Source organism: Erithacus rubecula, assembly GCF_903797595.1.
Source record: "Erithacus rubecula genome assembly, chromosome: 1".
Taxonomy (NCBI): Eukaryota; Metazoa; Chordata; class Aves; order Passeriformes; family Muscicapidae; genus Erithacus; species Erithacus rubecula.
The window spans coordinates 98,573,005-98,585,268 of record NC_136658.1 but is presented as its reverse complement, the minus strand read 5'-3'; the positions used below and the strand labels follow the sequence as shown (position 1 = coordinate 98,585,268).

Here is a 12,264-nt window from a genome sequence, read left to right as displayed (position 1 = left end):
GACATATCCATAATAAAGCAAATCACTGGGTTAAATCATACAATTTGCAATGTCGTGCTGATTAAAGCTGTGAAGTAACATGGAATTTACATCTGCAAGAGATCACTGTGGATCTCTTGGATCCACATTGTGGATCACAATGGATCAAGAGATCCATTTTTAGAACTTAAAACAGAGGAGATAACTGTACAACTGCTAAGAACCAAGTTCTGTAATACCCTGAAGAAGCAGATTTTATTATTCAGATAATACAGGATATTTCTATAGGATAACTGCAAGACAAGAGAAATTCCTATTTCTAGCCCTCCCTCACTTTCAGATTTCACAAAACAGTATGGCACATTGGTAATTGCTTAAGACAAGACAGCAGATTTGACTTACAAGAAATCTGACCTCGACAACAAATTCTGAATCCAAAATAGTCTTTAAGACATGATAAAATTAAAATATAAATTAATTAACATACAGAATAATGAGGAGAGCACCTCAAGTCATACCTCTAGCTGGAAAGCTTAACTGCTGTAGGGTGGCTGCACTTACACAGTAGCCGACCTGTGACTTCTCTGAAATGTCTCCCAGACAAGAATTCCAATCTTCCACATTATAAACTGGGCAGTCTTGCAGGTTAGTGACCAGGTCTCCCACAAAAAGACCTCTTGGTCCATTGGCAGGAGAATCCTGAGAAGAACAGTGCAGTCAGTCACATTATAGTGAAAATTACAAGGATTATTTTACAGTTCTACTGAATACTTTGAAATCTTTAGGTTAAGACACTAAAATGGGGAGGAAAGAAAGGGAAATGGAAATCTTCAAGTGTCCTGGAGACATCTTCTAATTTGAGTAATTATTTTCATATTGGTCAAAATGGTAAGAAAACCCACACCATATTAATAAGTTCAAGTAACTTAATTTAATACTCTGAATTTTCCAAGAAAGCAGGTGTACCTATACTTTTAAAGGTAATAAAGCATTGTAAGTATCACTCATTCCTGAGGTTTTTTTCAATTGACTTTTAGATCCAAGAAAGTTTGAATCCTTTCACCTCTGCTGTTCAACTGTGCTGTATTTGATTAAGTCAGAAAAAAAAAAATCATTCCTTTCCAGAATCCCAGAAGTCTATCTCTGCTTCCAGCTGACCAAACAAGGAAATCAGCTCAAAATAATCTTTAACATTAAAAACAGATAGCAGTAACTGGAGTGATAAGGCAGTTCCAGTAGACTTGCTTTGTGCCAATACTGAAAAAAGTTAAAAACTGGCAGAAATAAACCTGCAAACTGATCTCAAATGTCTCAACAGGTCTATAGTATGCTAATTAGTCTATCATTATTCACACCATGTTCCCTCATTTACTAATACTAAGATACATGAGACTGAAAGGAAAACTTTAACCAAGAAGTTCAGTATATCAGATTCTGCAAAGGGCTGCAGTGAACAAATCTGATGGTGATAATAAGAGATACAGGTACACCTCATGCCACAAACCACATAACATGGAAACAACAAAGATCCTTCTTACCTCTGCAACCTCAGTGACAAGTGCCCCAACACCCGTGTAATAGAAAGGGAAAAGAATGGCTGGCAGCAGAAACAACACCATGAAACTGGCAACACCAAGAACAAAATTATGCCACACTCCTAAAAAGAAGGCCAAAAAAAGTTTCTAAATAAACACTAATAACAAAAAGCTATTTTTAAAATGATACTACAGCTGCCTTCTAATTAACTTTCCTGAAATTATTGCTTTAAGAATGAATAAAAAGTTGATTTGTGAACATAGGCATAAAAGAAGAGTACATAGATTACAAACTTTAGTTTCTATGATGCCACTTTGTAAGGGAGTTTTAGACAAACCTCTAAGCCCAAGAGAATTATACTATCAAAAAAGACAGAACAGCAGTAAGTCCATTTCTAAGGTGTCATTCTAACAGATTAAGACTTCATGTACCACTAAATATTTTCTAAGTATGAGAGTGCAGTTTACCCATAAGAACAACTGGGTTGTATTAAAATACAGCTTCTATCTGCAGAATTGTCTTCAATCATAAATATTAAAAAACAGCAGAATGAAATGTATTACATGTTACCTTCTACCATAATAAACTGCTGAATTTAAGAGTCTCAATAAATTAGCTTATTTTTTGAATAAATACTGTTTGTCCTAGACAGCAAGATGTCTGAAATTTACTTGTAATTCAATATTTGTGATGATAACCTAAATGATTTCAATTAAAACTATTTGGCACAACAAATTTAGAAAACTATTTGAAAAAAAGGTTTCTTCTACAAGAAAATATGGACCCAAAACCCCATCAAGAAACTAAATTGTACAATAAGCATTTCCTGATGCCATCTTTATAGTATGTGGCTCTCCACAAGAAGCAATGAGCCACTATCATAAGACACAGCTGGTGCTCATCATCAAAGCTTTATGGCTTTTCATTCAGCACTGCACAAATGTTCTCATTTAGTTTGTGTTCTTGGACAAACAGGTTTTTATAAACAATGCAGGAAAACTCAGTGTTGAAGAGTCTTTATTTCCTTCTTACAGTACTTCAGGTTGTTATCAGGAGTTTGATTCAATACTACACTTACAGTGCAATTACAGCACAGAAATTCAATTAAATATATTAAAAAATATTATTAAGTATCTTTTTTGCAGTGTATATAACACAGAAATCATAGCATATGGCAGACTTATCTCCCCTGTCTATCTTTTCACCCCACCTCTCACCTCACCTTCTTTTCCACTTCTAATGCTGCAGAAAAGAGAGATTTTTTGGAACTCTTGAATTAAGGGTTTGTTGCCATTTCCACTTGTCGATGCTTCTTAAGGTAATTTCTTTCTACAGTTTTAATTGTATCTCATGGGATGGCACTCAGATAGAGGAAATGTTTTAGTAATCAGCTCTCCTTATCTCACATACACACACTTATTTGTAACAAATCCAGAAGCAGTGAGCAAATATTTTAACATTATTGTTTTAACCTTTTTATCTTAGAAATATTTTTTCAGGTTACCAGCTTAACAAAAGACAAAAAATATAAAACGGAAACAAAATTCTTTTGTGGCTGCTACACAGAGTAAACTGAAAAAATCCCAACTCTTAAAATAATAATAATAAAAAAGAGTTGATGGAACTGCTAGAGAGTGACAAGGAATACTTTCAAGCAGCTAGGAAATAGGAGCCTTGCTAACCAAAATTGACATCATTGGCTGTGTGGAATACAGCAGAAAGTCTAAAACAGAAAAACTCATCCCAGAAAAATAAACATGCTCCAAATGAGAATACCTGTAGAGGCACACTGCTCAGTCTACTTCAACTTCATCTTGCTAAAACAGCCTCATCCTTGGACACCTAATTCCTTACATTTAAAAAGGGACACTTTAACACCTTAAAATAATTTATTAACTATTAATTATTAAAAAAAGAAAAAAATAACTCCTGTTAAAGACAAGATTAAATGTATTAAAAATTATCTCAGAAAGTAATGCAAATATTTGAAATAATTATAAGAATGTGCTGCACAGAATTACTTTTCATCTATCTAGTAGGCATGGAATTATTCTATAAATATCACAAGTCTTACAAGAACACTCATTTCCTATTCTTGAACATATGATGCCATCTGCTGTACAAAAAATGTATTTCTTAATCTCCAGACTGTGGCTGGACTACAAAAGGAATATTTGGTATTGGCATCTAGTCTAGCTCTGTTATTTATCTGCCATACAAAAATCTGAGAGCATGTCTCTCTAAATTGAAATTTCTGAACACTAGGAATAGGTTCATTCAACTATTCTGACAAATAAAAGAAATTGGTTGTTTACTCAATATTGTAATTATCATTATCAAACATCCTAGTTCTGAAACATATCTATCATGAACTGTAAAAAAATGCATTTATTTGTTATACCTAACTGAAAGCAACCCATTCATGCTGACCAGTCTTGCAACATGTTTGCTCCGGCCCTGTCTTCCCCTATTTCAGGTTTCCCAAGAAACATAAAAAATTATTACAAGTGTTTGTTTGTCATCAAAACATGCAAGCAATTATTTTCTATCACAGCTTAGAATTATATTTTTCTAGATAATGTCTCAGGAATCTACATAAGCAAACCATTTTGAAATTCAGTCTGCCTTTTCTTTCAGTTCTGTCAGTTGTGTAGATGGAATGGAAACAGATTTATTTGAGAAATAAGGTTTTATAAAAGTTAGCCTATTGCAGTGAATGATTTTTTTGATTCAGGTATTTGGAATACAGATATATTTATTTACCTAGCATCTGTAATTACTTACTCGATTATTAAAGCTTGAAAACACGCTTGCTAAAGGCTTCTGTATATCCACCCTCTATACCATGTTTTAGGTGCAACATTTAAGAAACAAAGTTAATAATTAAACATTACAACAGGCTGGCTGCCAGCCTGCAACAGAAAAACAACAGTATCAAGAACTGAATCAAGAAGATAATTTTTCCATCTCGATTTCAGCACTTTGGGAGCCACCTTTGTCTCTAGAAATAATCACACAAGTGGTTCAGGCAGAAAGAAACAGTCTCTTTAGTTTGATTTTCACAGCAACCAGACTCTACTTCCAGTAGCCAGAGACTTCAAAAACATCAATTCAAAAACATCTGCAGGTTATCTGGAGCCATAAGCTACGATTCTCTTGGGATGTTTCTGTTTTAACCTTTATTTCCTCCTGATGGCAACATCAAAACACAGCAACCTGTATAATAACACAACTCACAGGTCAGTGAAAATCACTCACAATACTACTGAAATATAGATTGTTCCTACTGCAGAAAACAGTAGTGAACTGTTCAAGGATATTGACCTGTGACAGGAAGTCCTGCTCTCATAGCACCATTCTGGCTGAGTATTTCCCAGCTTGTGTGCTCTAAGGTTTTGTTACATAGGCCATACAATGTGCAGAAACATCCCAAACAACAAACAAAAAAGACAGAGGAACTCCTGCACCTGCTGCAAGAGCTCTTTCTAATAAGAGGAAGATCAGAAACCACTGTTTTTCCCCAACCACACAACTGGAACTTCTTATGCACAACTATTCTGAATTGGATCTAGGATACAATAATGTTTTTCATGACAGGAAATTGGCACTCATTTAAGATCCTAGAAACAGACATCTCTAGCCCAGAAAATAGCTCAGTAAGGACAGTAATGACCAAATGATTTTCTGAGATATCAACACAGGTTCAGAACAGAAGGATCACTGTTAGGTAAAGAGAAGTTTTGGTATTTAGTCATTCTAAACCTTAAATACTCAATCAAATATTCACAAATGATGCCTTAGAAAAAGTAATGGTGCTAAGCAAAGATTTAATTAAAACCCAAAAACTATTACCTGCACAAAATATCCTTAACTGCTGGACAGGAGATATCAGCTGCAAGTGAGTTGTGAAGAGGTCAACAAATGCTCCAGGATAGACAATGAAGATAAAAATCCCAAATCCATTAAATCGTACTTGTTCTCTTAAAAAGAAGAAAAGAGAAATGAAGCAGCGTGACTGCAAACAAAAACAGAGATTCTACACAGCACACATTTTTTAACAAGAATTACTAAAATTTAAATTATAAAACTAATTTATTTTTATACTATTAGTAATTGCAAGATAATTAAACTAAAGGATGTTTTCTGCAGTCGTAGTCACTTCTAAACAATATACATTTTTAAGTTTGACAAAAACATAACGGTAACTTCAACTTATTTTCTGTCTTCTGGTAAGAGCAACAAATAAAATACTTTTTAAAAACCTACCTAACTTTCATGTTAGGATATATTTCAATATTTGGGGTAATTTTTCTTTTAAGTAAAAAAATGGCAGTCCGTAGGAGGCAGTTTCAAACTCATCTATGTAAAAATATTTGCAAGAAGCAATCGCTTTCCTTTTAAAGAAACATTTCCACAGGAATTTTTAATTCCTAAATGGAACTTAGAGTTCGTTGTAAACTAACAAAAATGTCATCTGAAAAAGTGAAAACAAATCAAGAGGTTAAAAGGACAAATGCTAATGCCCTTCCAAACCTTAACATGTTATGATTCTATTTAACTATATTAGTAGCTGACACTATTATGCAGATAATATATTTTTCCAAGGGTTTTGCAATTACTTTTAAATGGAATTTTTTGGAACAAATACATTAAGGCTTTTTGAATCTAGAAATTGCATAAGGGACTTAAAAGAGGCACAGCAAAATCATGTTCCAAGACAAACCAGACACAGATCAGCTAATCCCATACCTTTACTGAGGCAATACTGAGTCTAACATTTTACTTATTTACATTTATCCATTTAATGTGTATATACTCCAAAAGAATACAAAGATTTATACAAAATTATTCAGAATTAAGTCATACACTAATACTGTGGAGTTAACTGATCCCATGCTACCAATTAATAACAGGCAGTTCAAGGCCCATTCAGGATTTCATGACTTGGGTAGAAGATACACAGGGAGGAATAGAAAGACTTATTTGGTACATGCCTTCACTAAGCTAAAGCTCAAATATTTAAGTTCTTATAGTTCACAGCTAATGTTTTCTAGAACTGAAGCTGGTAAAAGTGTATTAGATTTCAGGAAGGTTAAGTGACTTGCCAGAATGGTAAAATTTGCCCACAGCACAGCTTTTTAGGGAAGTTGAAATCCTGAGGATTTACAGTAACAGCACTATAGACCCAACCTGTGCTAGAAGAAAAATAAAGCCAAGCAGAAAACAAGAGCAGCAACACTGGCTGCCAATTTACAATGGACCAACTAATTTCTCCTTTGGAAATATCTGTAAAATCAATTTTTTGACAAAAATATAACCCAAAATTGAATATTCAAAGTTTTTGCTCTAGACCTTGAATAAAGATATCACACCATTAAGACAGAATAATTATTCTTCCTTTCTGCTGAAAAAGGGCTCTGTAGTAACTCCTAGCTTCTCTGCAGTCTGACAGCAACATGGAGTATAAAGAAAATTTTGTTGCTTCTTCCTGTGATGGAATAGGAAAAAGGCTCATCCTCCACAGAAAATTCCCTGTGAATATTTGGGGGAAGAAAGCTGAAAGACAAGCAGAGCGTATGAAACACAGAGGATCTCAAACCACTCTTTTGACTAAGAACTTTGGGGTTACAAAAAAAAGTAGTATATGGGTTAAAATGCAGTCATGACTCGCTACACTGAGGAAAATCAGAGAAACAACTTAGGGCTTTATGCTCAAAGAAGAGATAATGATGCTGTCCAGGAGAAATGTGGAGGACACCTGAACATCAGCCCCAGTAACCACTGCTTAATCTTTTTATACTAAAGTGGCATTTAACAGTAATGACTAACCTGTCAAATAATTTTTGTGAAATAATCAGAGTTAAAGACATTAAAAATACAATCTTTGATCAAAATTAAAACATCACTGAGGTTAACAGGGGCAAATCACATTTGATGAGTTATTGTTTCAACCTGTTTATATCATATTTCAAAAGCTATGTTTGAACAAATCAATTAAAAATCTATTTTAAAGTATGACTGTGCAATAGCACATGAGTTCTTTACAAGTGACACAGGTGTAGAAATGCAGATACTGTATAACAAACAGAGCCACTTAAAAAAATTGTTTGAAACCTGATGTTGTATTTGCAAAGCAGAAGTCCTTTCTCATGATCTCTATAATAATAGACACTGTATTAAAACTCTATCCTTAATTTGTACACCCTTCCAAACTCCAAGGAAGAAAAGATGTACAGACTAAACAGACTTTCTAGATAAAACAAAGAAGTCCTAACAACATTCACAGGTAAGTAACTGTGCTGGAATATTTGGCTTTGTCAGAGTAGGAGAAAAGCAAAACAGGAATTACCGAATAGCTGCCACCCCATGGCCGACTTCATGTATCACACCACTGATGAGGATTGCAGAGAAGAAATAGGTCAGCTGGCTGACTGGCAAATTGACACCAGGCACCTGTTGATGTGGGCATGACAACAAAACAAAACACAGGAGGAAAACAAGAGGTACAAAGACAGATCATTCTGCTCCTAGATTTGCTGCTCTCACTCACTTTTTCAGACCCACAACAGAACAGGGGCTGTTCTCATGCAGCACAATCAGTTTGCACCTCTTTTACCAACTTGTTCAGTATATTTTAAAATATATTAAAAATATATTATTTTGTAGAACGTTTTCCAGGCACAAAAGCCCTCTCCCTGTCCTATATATTCCCCAAGCTCTGACCAAATGCATCCTACTCTATATTAAGTTCAAGAAGTTTATAAAAATGTACACAGACTTCCATTCAAATGAAATAGGCTTGACACCGTGAGCATTAGTTTACAATTTCCTGCAGCCAGCCATGTAGCTATAGGAGAGATCCACCTTTTAAAAGAAAATAATAAAAATTGTATGGCACCTTAAAGAGTATGAATACGAAAAGTTCAAAAATGAGTTGACAGCTGAACAGTCAGTCTCTCCCTTCTCTCTTCCTATACAAATCATGAAATTATCCCAGTTTACAGAGTAAAAAAAAAAAAAAAAAAAAAGTAATTTTCATATATTCTTCAGGTTTCGGTAGCCTGTACGCAGCAATTTAACCTTAAAAAAACCCCTCGTTGGAATGAGTATACTATTTTAATTTATCTTAGACATAATATATAGGACACTCATATTCTTCCTGCTGCAGTGGATTCCCACCACCCCCAGGTCCTTCACTGCACTTGTCATGGGACACCAACTGCTTCAAAGCAGTCACTAATTCAAGGCATGAGGAACCATCCCCTCCTTCCTCCTGATGGATCTTTATCCTGCTTGGTTCCATCAGCTGCTGGGCTGCAGTGGGATGATAAGGCCACTCCTGCTGCTTGCTCTGGGCAATTTCTCCTGTCAGATCTACAGCTTTTTCTACTCAAGGCAGGCTGCACTCCAGTATGCTCACTAACAACTAATGTGAACACCTGAGTTGCAATCCAGCTCACAAGAGATGCTGTGGGCAAAATCTCCTGGCCTGTCTACAGAACTCTATAAAAACCAGCATGGTGGAAAACAAAAGGCTGCACATCCAACTAGGCAGGTTGGATTCTACTTTTGTTCAGTCCTGCACATTCTTCACTTACATGCATTTACCTACTCATGCAACAGAACCCTCCAACAGGTTGTTGAGACAATCTAGCTAAAATAAATTCTTCAAAAGGATTCATTAATGTTAACCACCTCACAAATTCTGCCCAGAGTGTGATGGTGTCCAATAATTTACCTTAACTGGCTCAGCTGTGGTGCCTCACAGTATGAAAGACAGCCACACTTCATTTCTTAAACGTCATTGCTTGCATTACAGCATCAGCTGGTGGCACTAATGCATCACTTGAGTGGTGCTGCCTCTGCAGTGGGAGGACAGATGGCAACAGCAAGAGCTGCTATCTCAATTCCACCATGACTACAGCCTGCTAGAACACAGCACCAGATGCTTTTGGACTACGTCAAAGAAGCTATTTTAAGATTCACCTAAAACAGAAGCTACCTCTCATGAAGGGCTCTGAAACCAATAGCAGTATTTTGGTAAAAACCAGACTGTCCTGTATTTTATGGCCTTCTGGAAATGCCTTCAGTAAAAGATCCTTTGCTTGCAACTAATCTGCCTCTTTCCTACTTTTGTCAGTAGGTAACCAACAGAAGAGGGGGCAGCTGAAAAGAAACAGCCCAGTTACCTATAGACAGGTGTTTTAAATCAAGTACATGACTGAACAAAAGAGGAAGTGTACAAAGATCTAATAAAATATAAGCAGAACTGCTTCTCCCTCTCTCCACACCCAGAGGCTTAAGGCTAAACAGCTTTATGCCACAGGCTAAAATTAAGTTTGTAAAGAAAAAGTAGGGTTTTGCTAGTTTTTTTTTTTAAACTAATTCCTCTTCCAGGCAGTTAAATACAAGCAAATAATTTAAATGAGAAGGTCCTCCTAAGTCATTCTTAACCTCCTTGCAACCACAAAAGTCTCTTTTTGGTGTCAATTTACACTACTACATTCCCCTTAAAAAGAGTACTGAAACTTGCTAAAGCCAGAATTACACAACTGTGACCATTCAGAAAGAATGAGGTAAGAAAGGAAGAGAACCACAACTCAATTTAGGAGAGGTAACCTTATTCCCACACATGACATTACTTTATCCCTATCTATTAAACTGTTTTCAGTGCCAGACAATCCTTGGTTTGAATGCAGTGCTATTGTCAGTATGCAGTCACTGAGGAAATAAGTCCACATTGAAATTGTGAACATTATCCTACTTTTCAACTCTCATTGTTCCAGTTCACACCAGATTAATTCCAAAGGCTCACCTTTACTTTGGTTGTGTCTGTTTTTTTCTCCACATTGACAATATATTGTCAATGACCACTTTACTCAGGTGTCACAGTAGATGGACCCATACAAGAACCTCAGAAAACGAAGATGTAAAAGAGGCTTTCCTTACTCCAGAAAAGTTAGTACACATTTTGTTGGAATGTAAATTACAAAATTTTCTGTCTCACGTTCAGCTCATGCCCTCCACAATGCAGAGACTGCCCACTCCTGTCTGCCTCTGGAGGTAATTCAGGAGCAGGCTCTGGACAGGGGACAGCAGTGGCAGTGACAGCAGCTCTCTCTCAGGTCTCACTGCCTGCTTTTTCCAACACATACTGTACTCTGTAAATTCACTCTCCTTCTGGGAAACAGACCCAGCCATCCAAGGCCACTGAGTTTATGGCACATGCTAAATCAGGCTTCCTGCCTCATGCCATTTTGTAAGTCTAGCTGCATGCAGTCAGTTTAGTGCTTACAGGAAGGTCTACTGTGTCTGCACATAATTCTCAACATCTGTTCTCTTGAATAGCTGAGCACTTAAAGGGAGTAACATGACTGGGCACCTCTGTTCTAAGCCATGTAGCAGAAGGCAGAACAATCCCATAAGACTTTCTGAATTTCTGGAAAATGACCATATATTTTGGGCAGATTGCACTCCTGCTATAAAAAGGTGACTAAGAACCCTTCCTAGTTAAAAGTGTTGCAAGGCAATGTCAGTTCTTCAATTACTGTCTTGCAAAGAAATTAAAAAGACAGTATCTGCAATCTTTCCTATCCTGTGAAATGCATTCCATTCTAAAACCATGCAATATATTGTCTAGCACCAGAAACCCTAAAACAATCAAATATATCATTGGACTTTAAGTAGATACTGCCAGAAACAGCACTTGAAATTTCACATAGTAAATTAAGTCATAAGTCCTTGAAATATCAAAAAATACCTCCTCACTAATGACTCAGCTTCTACTATCACACAAACCTTTTTGCCCTTCTTTCCTTTTCCACTGCTGTTTTGTAGTGCATTAAAAGAAACAGAACTTGTCTCTTCTTGTCAATTATGTATGAGCTCTGCAAACTTTAAGGTCACCAGAGCATCTACACTGCACAGCTCACAGGAAACAAGTACTTAACTCAGTTTCATATTCTTAGAACTGTAATTTTATTCTTAGAACTAGAATTCAGGGCTTTTCAAAATGACTATCCAATCCTCACTCCTGAGGATTTTGAATATAAACTCTTCCACATGTTTGCCTTCATTTTCCCTTTTACTATATCCCCTCCCCCGTTTTAAAGGCTGGTAAAAACCAGCACATTTTCATGTAGATGAACATCAGGAGTTGGGTTATTCTTGCATGGGAATATTTAAGCATCCCATACCCCATTAAGAAGCTGCTTGAGATCTGTACACAGCTCTCAAAGACCTGAGGGGGGAACACTCACCACAACTTGCAGCATTCGATCGTTCTGGGCTCTTGGAGCCTCGGTGAGCATCTGGGTCAGAGTCTGCAGCAGGGTCTTTCCAAGCAGGATCACAGAGCCAAACATGGCAAGTATTCCAAACACCATGCCTACACTGAACCTACACAGAGAACAAACAGTTCAGCAATGCACAGACACAAGAGGAAAAGGGTGTCATTTCTGGCTATGTAAATCTCTGCTTTACAGCACAAGTTACTGCACAAAACACAGGACAAAACTTACCTGATGCTACCACAATTCATCAACAATCCAGTACAAAAATGCTAAAGGAAACTAATAACAATAATATGCAATAATAATTATACAAATAACATATATTCTCCTTGTTTAATAAATGTTTTACATCCAAACCATATCCTGATCAATTTTCAAATACTTTTATTCAGTTACCCAATTTGTAAAACTTGCTTGTAGCTATGAATACATAAATTTATATGAATACAGAACACAA

At 36.2% G+C, this 12,264-nt stretch overlaps 1 protein-coding gene across 5 annotated transcripts in view; it reads right to left on the bottom strand.

Annotated features, from left to right (window-relative positions):
- Window positions 1-12,264, bottom strand: part of MBTPS2 (membrane bound transcription factor peptidase, site 2) — a 208,486-nt gene that overhangs the window by 21,251 nt on the left and 174,971 nt on the right. For all 5 annotated transcript variants that reach the window (XR_013776152.1, XM_079320166.1, XM_079320165.1 and 2 more), the window contains 5 exons: window positions 11,775-11,913; window positions 7,865-7,968; window positions 5,368-5,495; window positions 1,518-1,636; window positions 498-678 (listed from right to left, as the gene is read on the bottom strand). Coding sequence is in view for 4 of the 5 variants with exons in the window: in XM_079320166.1 (XP_079176292.1) it covers window positions 498-678; window positions 1,518-1,636; window positions 5,368-5,495; window positions 7,865-7,968; window positions 11,775-11,913 (671 nt within the window). In the remaining variant the exon portion in view is untranslated. The remainder of the gene's footprint in view (window positions 1-497; window positions 679-1,517; window positions 1,637-5,367; window positions 5,496-7,864; window positions 7,969-11,774; window positions 11,914-12,264) is intronic.